Source organism: Xiphophorus couchianus, chromosome 12 (assembly GCF_001444195.1).
Source record: "Xiphophorus couchianus chromosome 12, X_couchianus-1.0, whole genome shotgun sequence".
In the NCBI taxonomy this organism is placed as follows: Eukaryota; Metazoa; Chordata; class Actinopteri; order Cyprinodontiformes; family Poeciliidae; genus Xiphophorus; species Xiphophorus couchianus.
In genome coordinates, this window is record NC_040239.1 from 9,352,822 (window position 1) to 9,370,543 (window position 17,722).

The following is a 17,722-nucleotide window of genomic DNA, read 5'->3' on the forward strand; positions in this document are numbered from 1 at the left end:
TGCCATAATAAAGAAATTAACGTTTTCTTCTTGATGTAGAATTAGGTATTTTTCTGAGTGTGGGCTTAATATTCAAATTAGAGTCCATCTGAAAAGTTCAGTTTTTTACCTTAATAGTCAGTGGCAAAACCCCCGCCTCATTTAGACACCCACGTTGCTTATCTGCATGTGTTTTTTTTCTTTTTTTTGTGCCTTAGTCGAAACTCAGATAATATCTTTCTGCACATCTGAAATGCAAAACAGAACGGAGGAAATGAACTGTCTGTAGGCTTTTATTAGCTCACTGCGGGTCAGTTTCTGTGGCACCTCAAAAAAAAAGTGTTAAAAAGAGGTGTGGAGTGAGCTGATGATGCCACACTATAAAAATCATACACTGTGAGTAGTTAGAGCATACATCACCAGGTTCACTTGTCCTTTCCGCCTGACTTCAAAGTAAATTCATCTAATGGTAAGAAATAACTAGAATAAAAGAAAAATAATTACTTTTCTGAGCTAATTTTAACTTTAGAATGCTTCAACTATCAAAATAACTATTTAACTTTTGTTGGCATCATTATTAAAAAAAACATTTGTAATTACAAGTCAATGACCTACCTAAATCTTTGTTTAACAAAGACACAAAGATTGGAAATGTTTAATTTATGACCGCAGTTATAAAATCTATAACTAGCTAAGAGGAAGATGAAATAACATTTTTCTTTCAAACTTCCCCTCTGACTCTCTCACTGTCAAACAATCTAGATGACCTTATTGTCGTGGATCACTGCCTTTCTGCTCATCAGCACAACAGCAGCTTATCAAGAGGCTAAACTCGACCACTTTCCAGAAAACTGTAGGTTCTTTCAGCACACACACATTTTTCAATTTTCATTTGTGCCTCACGCGAAAGTGATTCAGTTTGTCTAAATTTAGCGCATCTCTTTGTTCGTCTCTCTGAATCTGTGTAGTTGTGGTGGCAAAACCAGGTGATTCTGTCAGCCTTACCTGCCTTACAACCACCACTGGACCTGTGACATGGAAGTTGAACAACGACGAATCCGGTTTTGAAGACTACATGAGCAAGCATGGCCATATTCTAATTGTGAGGGATGTGGAAGGACCCCTGCTGGGGGAATACAGCTGCTGGAGAGGTGAAACAAAATTATCGTCGACCTATCTGCTGCAGAAGACTGAGGAAGGAGAGGATATAGGTGAGTCTCATCTCTTTATCCATCTGCAGTCCGTTCAACTGAAACTGGCTGAGTTAGTCACAGAAAGCTGATGCATGTGACAATCTGGTGTTCTATTTTTAGTTGCACTTCCATTCACTCTTGCTCTATTCACTCTATTTATTATTGCAGATTCTTTGTTCACATGCCGTGCAAAGTCCTATGATTGTAACTTCAGCTGCAGATGGACTGAAGACAGACATGAAGCTGTGCGCCTTGGAGTCGGCCCTGACTGGTAAAGATTAATTCAATTAAGGAGACCTCGTCTAGTGCCTGAAAAGAGGCAGCTGTTACTGTCAATTCTGTCATTTCTGGTAAAGATGTGTAAAAAGACATAAATTGATTAATTTTTTTTCTTTTTGTTGTTATGACATAATCTTACACTAAAAAAAAATATATATATATATATAACCCTCAATCTTACCACATAGTGTGGGAGGTGCCACAATTACTGACACAATAGAAAATTCTATAAAACAGGTAAAAATGAATAAAATGGCTTTTCTGAGCTGTCAGGATGTGTAGGAGCCTGAGTTAAACCACTGAAGTAATCTATGACTTCATGATGCCCTGGTCATAAAAAACATCGAATGGCACACAGGCTCATTTCTTTTAGCTGCTCTTAATATTAAAAACAAGAGGACATACCATTTAAGTAAAGCATATGCATATTGATCTTCATAAGTCAGAAAAAGGGGATGAATTAATGGAGATTGAGATATGAAAAAATAACTACTTACCCTAAACTTTTACATCGGTACCATCTACAGTTATTAAAAAGCTTAAAATAACCAAAATGTATAATTTATATTTTACTTTTGAGGTTGATTGGAATGTCGAAGAGCATTTAATTAGTAATCCATGACATAAATAAAACATGGTACAAAGGATTTTTTGCTTAGCCAATTTTGAAATGGGAAACACAAGAGAAACATGCCACTTAAGACAGACAAATGTAGATAGAGCTTTATAAATATCTTGAGGACAATAGTGACAGACCTGACCTTGCCCATATCTCCACTAAGATTAGAATTAAAACATTAAGAATGGTTTAAACTGTGACTAACTAGTTTGGACAAATAACCATGTCTTTCCTTTGACCATTGACACTGAAGAAGGGACATGAAAAATCTTTAAAACTGACTGTCAGAGAACAGAAGCATTTTGTGGATGCCAAGCCTCCATAATTTATTTTCAGACTTTTATGCACATCTTTGTCCTGCAACTTTGAAGGGCGCTTTAGCTGTAGAACATCATTTATTGATTTAATAATGTGGTATTGACATGTGACGTCTGTGGGGTTGTTTGCCTCTACAGCACTAAAGGTCTGCCAACATGTCACTGGGTGAGCAGCAGTGGCCAGCCCAACAGCGAGGGATTCCAGTTTGAGCTGACCCACACCCTCTCACCATTTGGTGAGGAAAGCACCATGCTGGAGGTCACCGCTGAGGCCATCAACGACTTCGTCCTCCTCAGGAGAACCAAACTGTTTTATCTTAGAGACATTGGTAAGTTGGATGAAAATAAGGAAAAACTGAAACAACTCCGTGGAAGATTACCAGCAATTTCACAACAATCTTTAAAAAAACTATTAGAAAAAAAGTTAATTTCATTTGACAAAGGACAAGAAATCAAGTATTAAATACTGGATTAAAACTTATCCTATATTTCACTCAGAAATATTGCAAATGTTTTTCCCCATTTTTATGCTTTTGTTTTGCACCTCTGCAGTTGTACCTGACAGTCCCCGGATTGTCAGCTTTGAGGTGCTGCAGTCGAAGCTGAATGTCAGCATCGAGCCGCCGTCCAGCTGGTCGACTCCTCACAGCTTCTTCAGTCTGGAGCACGAGATTGAATACGTGCTCAGAGACAATGGAAAGGTAAAAATGACCAGACGCTGAACCACAGCCTTGGGTTTCAGGGTTGTTTCATGTTCTTTCTGTCGTATTTTGTTGACTGACTGCGGTTTCTGTTTGACTTCAGACCATAAGCTCTTTGTCTTCTCTGATACCGAAGAAGATCAGCATGTTCAGGGCCCGCTCCAGAGATCCGCTGGTGTCCTCACCTTGGAGTCAGTGGACTCCGTGGAAAAATGTAACCCACTGAAGTTTTTTGATCACACTTCTTTCAGCTTCAACTCTTTGTATGCTCTCACATGTTCCGCATGTCTGCAGTGTCTTCTCGTACTTATTAGGAGGGGCTTTGATGATGTAACCTTCTGCCTACCCACAAACCATCGTGGGCCCATCGATGATTGAATTTTAACACAGACCGTAAAACGTTTATACTGAAAAAGAGAGTGCTATTAAGTTTGATTTGACAGTTTCAGCATAAAATAACAGACAAAATAATTTAAAATTGGAATTTAATATCTTAAGGGACTTGCAGATTTATTTAGTAAAAATACAAAAAACAATATTTATTGTTGTTACAACCTTGACACTATGAGTTAAATGCTATCCTTATGTTTGATTTTGGTTTGTTCACAAATACATCTTAGCCAATAATAACCTATTATCTGTGATTGCTTTTGGTTTCAGCCAGTTAAGCTTGGCCCCCTCCACTTTATTTCACCAAATTAAATGTATTAGTTGTGTATTTTTTCCTTGACCCAAAGAGGGGCCCAAAATCAAACTCTGTTACAATCCTGGTCCACACTTCTGCTCAAAACATGCAGTTTTTTATATGCTATAGACAAAATGTTTATATATTTTTTATATATTTAATCTTATTTTTTATATTTATTTGTGTTATAAAAATATTTATTTATGAGTATTTATTCATTTAAAAGTTTACAGAACACTTATTTCTAATGTCAAGTCTGATACGTCATTGCGGGGGTTAACTGTGATCGAAGGGGGAACTCTAAGCTAAGGAGTATGCTTCAATGTCTGACATCACAATGTATGTTTATTTTTGTTCGTATGTTGGTGTTTCTGTGGACTTCTGTGGTTTTATGTAGATCAGAACAAGCGAGTATTAAAGGAGCTTTCGGCTTCCTTCCTTTACATGTTCCTTCTTCATTTATGTGTTGCCTGTGTAATGCATGTAGGAGCTCAACAACACAGATAAATTCCCTTTTAAAGTGATCCTGGGTGAACGCTGTCAATTCAAATGTCTTTATAAGGGTTTAGAATCATCACGCCTTTGCTGTACGGACGAGAAACTAGTTTGAAAGTGCTAATTAATCTAATACTTTTTGCCAATATATAAAAAGGAAGCACACTTTATAAAACCCACAAAAAATAGACACTACCAATTTAGTCACTAATCATTAGTACAGTTCCTTGTGAACCTTTTCATACCTCTTTAACGTCTCCATATATTGTCACATGACAACCTTGATGTTATGAGATAAACCAACACAAAATCTTTTACAAATCAAAATCTGAAAAGTGTGGCATGCATCTGTATTCAGCTCTCCCGAGTCAATATTTTTGTTACAGTTACTGCTTTGAGTCTTCATGTATGTCTCTTCTAGCTTTGTCAATCTAGAGACTGAAATTTTTTGCTTATTCTTTGCTACAAATAAGTTCAAGCTGAGCCAGAATGAATGGAGAATTTCTGCAAACTTCACATTTCATATCTTAACACACTTTTTAAGTTTTATTTAGGTATGGAATTTGATTAGGCCATTCTAGCATATTATAATGATTTTATTAAAACTATTCCATTAAAGCTCCAGTCATTCTTTAGGACTGGAAGGTAAACCTCCAACGCAGTCTCAAATCTTTTACAGACTCACAGATTTTCAACACTGCCCTGGAACTTACTAATACTACTGGTAGTAATAATGGCAATACTAATACTAATAATAATAATAATAATAATAATAATAATAATAATAACAAAGACTGTTATTTAACCTGATAAAAGTTGAGATCTACAATAATTTTTCAAGGGGAACCTGGCAAGATAGTAGCACCCTTTACAAGTATCAACATTTACAGTGAACCAAAGAAATAGATTCATTTTTCCATGATTCCATCAATAAAATGCATCTACATATCATAATGATCCCACTGCAGTGCTTTCATGGCAGGGATGTTGAGTTCAGTTTAATGTGTTTTTGTAGCAAACAACATTTTTCTAACAGGCCAGAGAGATTAATTTCTGTCCACCCAGATCAGAGTATCTTTTTCCACACCAGTTAATAGAAATAAGACTTCTTGGAGTTTTCTGTAACAATACAATTCCTCCATGAAAATCTGACTTAGAGACTTCCCCAGTTACATTTTCCTTTCTCAGCCATTGACCTCTGCTGCTCCTCTGGAGTTTCAGTTTCTTAAGTGTTTCTTCGATTTATCCTCTCCTTTATGTTCCGTAATCTTCATAATGTTGTTTTCCACTAATGTTCTGTAACAAATCTCCAATGCCTTCGCCCATCAGCTTTATTTATAAAGAGAAATGTTTTGTAATCCACATATTGCCTTTCCTTCGCTTCACAATTGTTCACTCTTTTGTGTTGGTCTGACATATAAACTACATTTATTCTTGCAATGTAACAAATCCAAAAACATTAAAGAGGAAAGAATACTTTTAAAAGACCTGTGGAAATGCTAAAATATAAAGAGGTATTTACATGTATGACAATGCCACTTTATTCCATTAAAGTCACTTTATAATTTTAGTGGAATGAAGTCATAAAGTGACTTTGGGAAGAGATAAAAAAACATGTCCTTTTCCTTTTAAAAAATAAGGCAAACTATTGGTAAATGTCTAATATTTTTGCCTTATTTTAATCAGTTAAATTTATTCTTGTGACCTTTTCAGTGTAATTAAAACTGCCACAGAGAGATAGGCAGTAAACATCTAGGATTTTTTTACTCTCACATGATATTGTGGTGATCTTTTTTTTCAGCATTACACTCATCACAAAAGAAATTCATCTGATTATTTTTGGTTAATAGATCATGCTAAAATTCTAAGAAAATAAGCACAAAGAATGTGCAATAAGAAATCCCCCACCTTGTGAAAATGATCCAGCTTGGCTCCAAATGTTGTCCAATGATGCTTAACATTTGTTTTATGAGTCATTCACAATCTTTGTCATCACATGGTCTTCCAGTTTAGAGTTTCTATGAATTTGGACCAACGCATTTCCAGTTTTCACACTATCATGTCAATATCTAATATGTCTTTCCTTTATTGCAGGGGAGGAATTCATGCCAATGTAAAAAGAAACAGACATCTGAGCTGTCACCCCAGTGTTTGGAACGCTGCAAGAGGAAAATGGAGAAAAGAAGAACTAAACATGCTAAGCAAAGTCAACATCTTCTATAATTAAGGTGTTTTTGACAGAAATGTACACATTTGAAATGAGAGGGAAAGTGTTGGCACACAACAAAGATCAATTTAAGTTTTTAATTAAAAAAAAAAACAAAAACAGTTTTTCATTTGATGCATTTACATGAGTGAAGAACTAATTAAGTCATTGAGCTGTGTTGGAGTTATCTGGTTTCAGAATACAAAAATGCATGGAGAGTGGCTGCCAGACATTTAGGAGGTTGAAGCAGAAAAACAAGGAAAGGAATAAAACATTAGCAGTATGTGTGAAGTCACTGCCAGGTCAGTGGCCAGTATGCACACAATGGGGATTTTTTTGACAGTTTGTGGTTTGCCTGAAGCTGGGAAACTCTAGTATTGTACAAACAAACAAATTCCACCCACAGGATTGCAGTTGTGGGTTTTTCCTCACCTTGTCTCTCCCTGCAGCTGTGGCACATGACAACATCGCTATAAAATCATTGCATTAAATCCTCTAATGTATTGAATGTGTCTGTTGAGTCATCCAATAAATTAGAAAATATTTGCTCCAACGTGGATTATTGGCCAGAAAATTACAACTTTGAAACATGTATAAAACCTACATTAGGTTTTCCTTTTAAACATGTTTGATATTCTGCTGTTAATGTTTGGATATTCTGATGTTAACTGTTGTGTTTCATTATAGCTGTAAATTTAAATTGTTCATAATCAGCAGAAATAAAAGCTTCAAAACATCAAGCTGTATGTACTTAAACTGCATATGAAAATATTGTATGAAACAGACAAACAGCTTGAGAGAATGACCTTCTATAACTTTAATACGTCTAAACACTGTAAAGAGAGATTTTCCAGGACACATGCTTTCTTATTTCTTGCAGCTTTTCAAAGGTTTTCTTTTATTTTAAACGATTCCCTGTGTAATATTTATTCATTTTTATTGAAATTCTCCCCTTTCAGATTTCCTTTCCTCCATTATTTTAATGATTTATGAAAAATAAATCTTTTTTTTTTCAGTCAACTTTGTACATAATGTTCATACAATTGCCACAGTCAATTTATTTGAATGGTTTTGATAGTTTGATGGCAATAAATATGAATTCAATTACCCATGTGTTTTTTCTTGTTAAAAGAAGTTACTTATCATACTCCATAACAAATGGAATAACATTTTCTTTAAAATATCCTTTGACAGAAATCAGTTGAAAAAAATCCTAAATACATGTAAAAATATTAGTAATCATATAACCCTACTTTTTCTTTATTATATATTTTCAGTAAGTCATGAGGCTCGTTTGTCAGAGTATTGACAATAACAGTCAAGCAGGAGATAAACATACATTTAATTAAGTCAGCATTTCAGTGTTAGTAGTGTTTTTTATTTGTCTGATGTAATATGTCTCATATGTCATGATTTTTATCAACTTAAGATAAAAAAAATCCATCATAATTAATAGAAGTAAAGGCCTGAAAACATAATCTGCGTGAAGTAATTCTACAATATGATTCGCTGGAATATAAAAATAACAAAACAGGAATAATCGCATTTAGTCATATACTTTTAGGTAGTGATGCTAAATTGCTCATCTAAAATTTTGCTGCAGAGTTTGATCTGATTATCTCAGCCCCTTTCTGGGATCTGTTTTCGGACATGAGCCAACTCTGGAAAAAGGGATCAATTTTAGATTTAATTTAAATCACATCGATTTTATACTTGACATGATTGTAAAAGATCTCTAAGTCACATTTTCTGTAATTTATCTTTTTTTTCCCTTCTTCTTCTGTGACGCACTTACCTCCTGCTGCACCTGGGACACAGCCGTCCCCACACCGTCCTCACCGTGGCCTCCCGCAGAGCCGGGCTCCCCCACATGTAAACGGATGGAGTGGAAACAGCATTTAAACGAGCCAGGATCGCAAAAAGGTTCGTGGCTTCGTTTCTGAACGTCAGCCCCCCTCCTGTAAAGAACTTTATGGCAATATTCACAAAAGAGGGGCACCACAATACCAGGAAGCTTATCACAACAAAAATAATGATCTTCAGCGACTCCCTCTTGCTCTCTCTCTCTGGACCTGGGGGCTCCCTCTCCAGCTGATACTTTGCTACAACATAAAGTTTGATTGTCATGGCCACTTTGGTGAGCACTATCAGCTGAAAGAAGACTATACTGAACACATACAGCTGTATAGCTTTGGAGACTGGCAGCAGGTTCCTGGCCAGCAGGTGAGTGGCGTTGTAAATCCAGCAGTAGACATTTATTCCTATCACAACCTGCCTTGTTATGAAGCGGCTGTAGACAAATGGATAGCATACAGCAAAATACCTGTCAAACTGAGCAAACAGAAAGGTCAGAATGTTGACCCCTAGCAGATCTCGTAACACACTGTATGTCCCATTTCTGAATGGATACCCGTCATGAACATCAAACAGGCCCAGATAATACACAGAGAAGCCCACCAGAGTGTCACAGATGCTGGTGTTCAGCATGAAAATGAAGCGGTTCTGAAGGCGGAGCGCTCTGGTGGCCGAGATCCCAATCACCACCGTCCCTGCAATCAGGACGGTGGTGGTGGCGAACAAAATCTGAAAGATGAAGATGAAGTAGTCCTCAGGACTGCTGAAGTCCACAGAGAGAGGAACTCCTGCTGCTGCAGAGTCTGTCATGTTGGACAGGAGCATCGTTAATGAAGCTCAGCCACAGACGTCGGTATTTATGTTCTTTGAAGTCACTGGAGATTAACTCCTCGGAGTTTAAGTCAATTCTCTCCTCACACTTTTGCAAAACTTTCAAAACTTTCTAACTTTTAGTCATGTAACCAAACAATAAAGGTATTTTATTGCCTTTTTATGTGATTGAAATTATAATTATGAAATTATATGCCACTTACACTTAGTGGCATATAATATTGAAGTGGAAAAGAAAAATAATTACTTCATTTATTTATTCATTTATTTTTCAAAGTGTGGCAATAGCCACATTTACTCTAAACCAGCGTTTCCCAATTCCGGTCCTCAGGCCCCCCTGCCCTGCATGTTTTAGGTGTTTCCCTTCTGCTACACACCTGGATTGAATATATGGGTGATTAACAGGTTTCTGCAGCACTTGATGGTCATGCAATCATTTGAATCAGCTGCTCTGGAATAGAGGCACATCTAAAACATGCAGAGCAGGGGGGCCTGAGGACTGGAATTGGGAAACGCTGCTCTAAACCCCTTTACCTTGAAACTTTAGCAGGAGAAGGGATTGCTGATCAAAGTGGACAGAAACATGAATGTAACTAATGTGATCTTTATCAAATCTCTCTGAGACTGAGTGATTTTGACTACGGATCCCAATTTCTAGATGTGCAGAGCTGGTGATGAGGATAGTAGCTTTACAATATGCACACCAGCCTTTTCAGTCTTTTATTTGATAAATAAAAATTTAAACTGTGTATAATTTTTGTTCTACTCCACAATTCTTCAACACATTGTTTGATCTTTACAATAAGATCACAATATTCAATTTCATTTCATAAGAAATGATGAAGACAAACATATAATTCAACTATTTTATTGAATGTCATTTGTTCATGGGTTGAAACCATATTTTTTGTTCTTTGTCTTTTTAATGAAAGTATTCAGTTTTGTTTTTGTTTACTTTTATTTCTTATTATATGACATCACTGATCTGAAGTTATATGCTGTTCATCTTATTCACCTGTAGTGTGTCCTGTGTGCTGTCTATACTATGTGCAGCGTTTGTGTGATACAGATGAGATTCTATTGTATATTTCTCTTCCTGTTTTTTTCATTCTGTGTTATTTCTATTCTGTAGCAGAATTGAAACAGCACGAGTAGAGAGACTTATTCACACATTTGAAATGTTTTCCCTTGTTTTTTCCCCTCTCCTACAGACATAACAATTAAAAAATAATCCCTTTGTCATACTTTTAAGTATTTGTTAAAACCCAAAACCGGAAGTGAAACCAGCTACTTCGTCTTTGCAAAAAAAATTATTCATTCGAGCAACACGCCACAGACAGTTAGGATTTGTTCTTTATTTCGTTAGCTGCACTCACATGGATGTTTTTTGTTTTTTTTAACAACACTGGATCTTGATTGCACGCATTTGGAAAGCAAATTTATTACTAGCCTAAACCACTGAGATATAATTTGAGTTGCATATTTTTACTTTAGAAAACAAAACATAAAACTGTTTGTTTCTGTAGGTTGTCAGGTTTCGGAAAAATTTGACAGCATGAAAACCTCCCTTAAATTACGGGGTTATTTGCGCACTATATGCACCAAGGAAGCGCAGCTATGCGCACGCACCAGTTAGTGATGATTGTCATTGCTCAGTGTCCCGTGGTTATTAGTAGGTTTTCTTTAGTTTTACACTGAGGCACGGGGATGTGGCTGAAACTGATGAGGAAGGAAAGGAAACATTTTTTCCTGTTGCTGCAATAAGAGCTGAACTGAGTTTCTTCCGTCATGAAATCCAGTTGGAGGGATTTAATCCTGCACGTCTCATTGGAAACATTTTAGTCTCTGAAAAGATGAAACTGTATTTTATTAGATTGCGTGAGTAAAACAAACAAACAAACAAAAACCCAGATAATTAAGAAGTACAAGAAAACAAAATAGATAAAAAAAAATGAAAGCAAGGAATGTGTGAATTTTAGAACGTTGTTCAAAGTTCAGACAAATTCTCAACGTGGTAAAAAATAATATTGGGGTCTAATTTAGGAAACTAATATTTAACTAAGACTGAGAAAAATAACTTGGAATTTGATGATTTATCATTTTTTTAATTGAAAAATGAGGAACATGGAGGCAGAGGAGCATCATACTTCCAAGAAGACATAAGAGAATACATCTTAACAGGAACTTTGGGGAGATGTAAACATGTTTCTCTGAATTTGGGATCAACCTTTATCACACAGAAGGGGTCGAGGCTTAGAATGTGACAGGGTAAGTCATCACTGTTTCAGGATTATTGTGACTCATCGAGGTGCATCCATAAATAAAGTGCTAATTTAGAATTACATACAAGATTTTTTTTTTCTAGCAACATCATTATTAAAGCCATATTACCTAAAACTTGGCATGCAGCAGAGGAACAGGTTTCTTGAAGATTATAGGGCTAGAAAATAAGAAAATTTAGCACCCCAGAAATTTGAACCAAAAAACTACATTTGGAAATTTGAGAGAGATTTACAATTTTACAAAAGCAGTCAAATCAGAGCCTTTTGAAAGAGATTCAATAGTTTCAATTACTTTTAAAAATATACTCTTTTTCTAATTAAAGCACCACAAGGGAGAATATGCAGGCAGTGATACTATACTTTTTAAGACCAGTTTTGTTCAATTGAATCAGTATTACTGTACTGAATTGACAAAGATTATGAATTAAACCGAAAAATAGAAAACAAATGCATCTTATATACATTAACGCAGTACTGTTTAAAGTATCTCCACAAAATAACAAAAATGGAGGAATGTATTTCTGTTCATCTTGGCGCCTTATTGGGATCTGCCTTCAGACAAGAGCCACATCTGGACATAAAAAAGAGCTTTTGAGTTTAAACTGCCTTTACTTGATAGTCATTGGATAATTTCTCATCAATTGTCCATATGAATCACACCTGTTTAGAAAGCAACTTATAGGGAGACTTTTATCTTTCCTGATGCCTTACAAAAATGAATAACATTCAATTGAACTGAATAGTGACTGCACTTTTTTTCCCAAGATGCACTTACTTTCTCCTGCTGCACCTGGGACACAGCCGTCCCCACACCGTCCTCACTGTGGCCTCCCGCAGAGCCGGGCTCCCCCACATGTAAACGGACGGAGTGCACACAGCATTAAAACGAGCCAGGATCGCAAAAAGGTTCGTGGCTTCGTTTCTGAACGTCAGCCCCCCTCCTGTAAAGAACTTTATGGCAATATTCACAAAAGAGGGGCACCACAATACCAGGAAGCTTATCACAACAAAAATAATAATCTTCAGCGACTCCCTCTTGCTCTCTCTCTCTGGACCTGGGGGTTCCCTCTCCAGCTGATACTTTGCTACAACATAAAGTTTGATTGTCATGGCCACTTTGGTGAGCACTATCAGCTGAAAGAAGACTATACTGAACACATACAGCTGTATAGCTTTGGAGACTGGCAGCAGGTTCCTGGCCAGCAGGTGAGTGGCGTTGTAAATCCAGCAGTAGACATTTATTCCTATCACAACCTGCCTTGTTATGAAGCGGCTGTAGACAAATGGATAGCATACAGCAAAATACCTGTCAAACTGAGCAAACAGAAAGGTCAGAATGTTGACCCCTAAAAGTGATGGCAACACATTATATGTCCCGTTTCTGAATGGATAGCCCTCCTGAACATCAAACAGGCCCAGATAATACACAGAGAAGCCCACCAGAGTGTCACAGATGCTGGTGTTCAGCATGAAAATGAAGCGGTTCTGAAGGCGGAGTGCTCTGGTGGCCGAGATCCCAATCACCACCGTCCCTGCAATCAGGACGGTGGTGGTGGCGAACAAAATCTGGAAGATGAAGATGAAGTAGTCCTCAGGACTGCTGAAGTCCACAGAGAGAGGAACTCCTGCTGCTGCAGAGTCTGTCATGTTGGACAGGAGCATCGTTAATGAAGCTCAGCCACAGACGTCGGTATTTATGTTCTGTGAAGTCACTGGAGATGAACTCCTCGGAGTTTAAGTCAATTCTTTCTTGATGTACAGTGCCTTGATAAAGTATTCATACCCTGTGGTTGTTTTTTGTCACATCCACAATTTTTGTTTCATTTTGCTGAAATGTTGTGTAACAGATCAACACAAAGTTACACATGATGAAAAATGAAACAACTTTTACAAGTTAAAAGTAGAAACGTGGATTTTGTTGTTGTGTTGTGACTTTTACTGTTTTGTGTGCCTTTAGTTTTGTCGTGGATTTTGGTGTGGTGTTGTTTTTATTGATGCTGTGTTTTGACTTTTGTAGTGTTGTAACCCTTGTTGTTCTGTGGTGCATTTGGTTTTGTGTTGTGGCTTTTGTTCTTTTGTTGTGACTTTTGAGTCTCTGTTGTAACTTTGGTTGTGTTGTGACTTTTGTTGTGGCTTTTACATTTTGTTAACCCCTATGGGCCACCATAGTGTTTGAGTGTTGGTTCTTTGTGAATCTTTACCTTAAGCAAAATGATTAATGTCATTGGTCATTTTGCTTATGTCACTTGAATTCAAGTGTTTGAATTTAAATTAAACACTGGTAATGCAACACAAGAAATAGCTCGTCTGAACCTAGTTGAAATTTGGCTGATAATTTTATTTAGACAAAAACAAACAAATAAAAAAACAATAGAAATGCCTTAAATTATATTTGATAACAAAAACACACCCGTTTTTCCTAATGGCTTGACGATTTAATCATTAACCAACAGCTGAAACCCCCAAAATAAAAATATTTTGACATACAGGAAAGTTCTGTAGAGTGGGATAAAATAGGGACATTTAAAATAGAGAAGGAACAACACATTATCATTACTATTATTATTTTGTGGAATTGTTGTGTATTTTAGGTCTTTATTTGTGCTTAGAATGCATCTTAAAGGTTTTGTTGATGAAGTGAGAAATACGCAGGTGGAAGTAAAAAGCTTCCACCAGAGGGCGGTAAGATTACCAAAGACAATATGATTTGGGTTTTTTCCCACTACTGGTTTGGGAGACAATCTTTTTTTTTCTTAACTGAATAATTATTTATATATATACTGTATTTTAATAGAAATACAAAGGGGACTTTGTCTATTAAAGCCAAGAATTATTAGTGTTTCAAACAATGGAAATGTGTGAGTGTTAGAATAGTAGAAAATACAGAAATATTTACTGTTTAGGATGTTCCTGGAGAGAATTATACTAAAACATGACTTTACTCAAATTTAAGATAAAAAAAACAATGTTTTTAGATTAGTTAATTATTTTATTTTTAAATGCCTACATTGAACTCATCTAACATAAAGCAGCCTGATTTACATGTAATGTCGTCCCTGAAGGAGAGGGATTAATATTTTTTAATGTCGTAGCAAATAAAACATGTACTAATGTTGAAAAAGGCAACATTTGTAGGGAAAAAAACATTGCACTTATGAGTAGAGCCACAGAGTACAAGGGTAGTTTCATTGAAAACTTGCAAAGACCTCAGTGCTAAATAACTTTTGCTGGAGTAAGGGAGACGCCGGGGACAACATATATTATTCTGGAAGAAACAGGGCTTGTCATCATTAGAGGCAGTTTCTATTCAGAGATACTGAGAAGAGATTCTGATGAGTGGTAACCCCATATGGCCAAACTCTATTCAAGATGCCACTGCAGATCAAGATCTATAAGAAACTACGTCCAGAATTTGAAAAGAGATGGAACGGCCTCTCGGTGGTCTTAACCTCAAACCTGAAAACTTGAGGAATCAGCTTGTGTGTGCTGCTTGTGAATGACTGACCTGATTTGGAACAAATGATGGCTGCAGATTTAGAGGAGAATATAGCGACTTGTGACCAAACTGGTGAAGAAGAGGAAACGGGTAGTTGTGGTTGTGTATGGATCTCCCACAGATTAACAAAGTTCTTGTCAAATTAATTAAAAACATGTTAATTTCATATATCTTGTTTCTTCAGATTCAATCAGTTCAAGACATACAACACTAAACAAGAGTTCATCACATTAAAATGCTTGGAAACGGCAGAGACCACAGGTTTGGAATAAGCAACTTTCTTCAACCAGTTTCCTTCAAATGTTGCACAATTTAATTAAAGGTAAGAAAACGAAGGGAACAATAAAAAATACTGCAAAAAACTTTCCCTTTCTTTCACAGCAAATTCATTCTAGAGCTTTTATTTAACTTTGTTTTTTCGGGTAAATCTGAAAGTATAGATTTACTACAGTTCAAGTATTGATGTCTGTCTTTCCTTTCCTTTTACCTGTTTGTGGTTCATCTTTGCACTAGAGCAAGTATTATTTTTAGACAATTATCATTTTTGCCATCATTTTATTAACATGTATCATCACTTTTGTTTACAGGCTATTTGTACTAAACACGTTTTTAAAGTAAAACAAACCCGAACATGTATTGAAATAAAATAGTAACTATACAAATATATATTTTAACAGACAGAAATTTAAAATATGAAACTACAAACCAGCGTGGAAGTCCGAAAGCTCAAACCTTAACTTTCGAAACCTTAATAGACCTAAAAAAGAAAAGTGTAAACATAACTGGAATCAAATGTTTTTCTTCCGATTTACACCGATAAAGGTTTTGATGTGTTGTGTCTTCTCTGTTTCCTGGATGCAAGTCCAAAGTGTTAACTTTTAAAACCTAATGACCAACCAACCATTTACGTGTTTTGCAGATTTTACTCCACACACTTTTCCACGCGGCCGCTCGGAGCGCGGGGCTGGCCCACAGGTACAGACACGGAGTGCAAAGCGCGTTGCTCCTGGACAGGATTTTCATTGGATTGTTTGCATCGTTTTAAAAAGTAACATATTTTCCTGTCAGTGATGACAGAATCGTATAGGACATGCTTGGCCCCCAGAAGAGCAGGAAAAACACAACCACCACTATTATGATCAACAGAGACTCTTTCTTACTTTCTCTCTCCGGGCCTGGAGGCTCTCGGAGAAGCTGGAATCTGACCACGAAAAGAAGCTTAATAGTCATAGACACTTTGGTGATGATAATTACAAAGATACTCATTCTGCTATAAACTGCAATGTCCAAAGCTTTCGACAATGGGACCATGCGCTGGATGACCAAAAGGCCGTAAACATGCACCCAACTATAAATAGCCACACAGACAACAACTTTTGTGGAGATAAAACGAGCATAAAAGAACGGATGGCAAACAGCAAAATATCGATCAAACTGTGCGAATAAAAATGTCATAATATTAACCCCTAATAGAGAGGGCAAAATATAAAAAGTCCCGTTTTTGGAAGGATAATCCTCAGTTACATCGAAAAGAAACTGATAGAAAATGCCACAGCCAGTCAGTGTGTCAGAAATGCTGGTGTTCAACATAAATATAAAGCGGTGCTGCACTAAAAGAGCCCGGGTGGAAATGATGCCGCAGAACACAGAGCCCGCTACGAGCACAGTGCTGATCCCCGATATGATGTGGAAAATGAAGAGAAAATAATCTCCTGGAGAGGTGAAGTCAACACACAGAGGAACCAAAGTTAAATTGCCGGGCAGGATCATTATGGATGGAAATGTAGTGGAAGCAACCCAGTACGATCTGCCACCAAAACATAACATTTATTAAAACTACGAAGCTTTGGGAGTTTTAATGACTTGCCCCTTTCTGATGGACTGGATGCTGTGTATGGTGTTGTTAATGGATTGGATACGTTGCTAATGATAGTCTTTGCTCCTCCCATAACCTGGATCCCGTAACTCATGCATTAGATTGATGATGTAATTCTAATTCAGCTTTCTTACATTTGGGTGAAAAGAATAATGCTAAATTCATGGTGAGGCTGCTGTCCGAGGTGCTGAAGCTGTGGATTTGGTGGTTTCCCATGACAAAGTGGAATTAATATGAGGAGAAAAAATAAAGTGCCAAGAGGTAAAAGTAACAATGTGAAGTGTACAGAACTAGAACTAATCCTATAAATTTCTATAAACAAGTCATATTCTAACAAGACAGTGAATTTGATTGAGTAAGACTTGCTGTTTTCACTTCCTTGTTTGTTGTTAATCCCTGAAAACAGAAAAAATGTTTGACTTCATAAAGGGAAGTGACCCAAAGTCAGAGGTGGGTAGTAACTAGTTACATTTACTGAGTTACATCTACTTGAAGAACTTTTTGGAAAATAAAAAATAAACGTTTTTGTTGTTTAGTAGTTTTACCTTGCAGTACTTTTGTTCTGTGCTGTGGGCAGTGCTGTGGTTCTTTTTTTATTGCAAAGAGAATCAGTCCTTTTTAAACTTTTGTCATGTTTTCTTTAGCTTCACTGTTTGTCAGTCAGCCACCAAACACTGTCTTAAAAACACATACACAAAGCTCAGCATTAGTCTTTGTTGATCAAGAATATTGAATATTTAGATTATTTAACTACATGGAAGAAAATCCTTATTTGAACGTCTATTGGTTATAACAATAAACACAGTATAAAAGAGTATAATAAGTCAAGACCACAGACGATAATCTTAAGCATACTCACGTGTTGTTTGAGTTTTATGAGTTGTGATCCACCATTTGGAGTTCCTTAAT

The 17,722-nt window shown here is 36.5% G+C and overlaps 2 protein-coding genes and 1 long non-coding RNA gene across 3 annotated transcripts; 1 reads left to right on the forward strand and 2 right to left on the reverse strand.

The window, feature by feature from the left end:
- Positions 1-317: 317 nt before the first annotated feature.
- On the forward strand, positions 318-7,214 carry il12b2 (interleukin 12B 2). Its single transcript, XM_028032825.1, has 8 exons — positions 318-448; positions 742-832; positions 948-1,190; positions 1,341-1,443; positions 2,526-2,716; positions 2,940-3,088; positions 3,192-3,302; positions 6,363-7,214. The coding sequence occupies exons 1-8, from the start codon at positions 446-448 to the stop codon at positions 6,489-6,491; spliced, it is 1,020 nt and encodes a 339-aa protein (XP_027888626.1). The 5' UTR covers positions 318-445; the 3' UTR covers positions 6,492-7,214.
- A 4,998-nt stretch (positions 7,215-12,212) lies between these two features.
- On the reverse strand, positions 12,213-13,103 carry LOC114154441 (trace amine-associated receptor 3-like). Its single transcript, XM_028033539.1, has one exon. The coding sequence runs from the start codon at positions 13,101-13,103 to the stop codon at positions 12,213-12,215; it is 891 nt and encodes a 296-aa protein (XP_027889340.1).
- Positions 13,104-15,475: 2,372 nt separating this feature from the next.
- Positions 15,476-16,782, reverse strand: LOC114154895 (uncharacterized). The gene is made up of 2 exons (XR_003597643.1): positions 16,098-16,782; positions 15,476-15,694 (listed from the first exon to the last, which is right to left on the reverse strand). It is a non-coding gene; the product is annotated as an uncharacterized LOC114154895 (long non-coding RNA).
- Positions 16,783-17,722: the final 940 nt, after the last annotated feature.

Bases quoted from the DNA above. Each gene is read 5' to 3' on its own strand.
- il12b2 (XM_028032825.1), top strand. The intron at 833-947 runs GTAGGTTCTTTC...GAATCTGTGTAG, and splicing joins CGACCACTTTCCAGAAAACT to TTGTGGTGGCAAAACCAGGT. The intron at 3,089-3,191 runs GTAAAAATGACC...GTTTGACTTCAG, and splicing joins TGCTCAGAGACAATGGAAAG to ACCATAAGCTCTTTGTCTTC.
- LOC114154441 (XM_028033539.1), bottom strand. From the start codon at position 13,103: ATGCTCCTGTCCAACATGACAGACTCTGCAGCAGCAGGAGTTCCTCTC.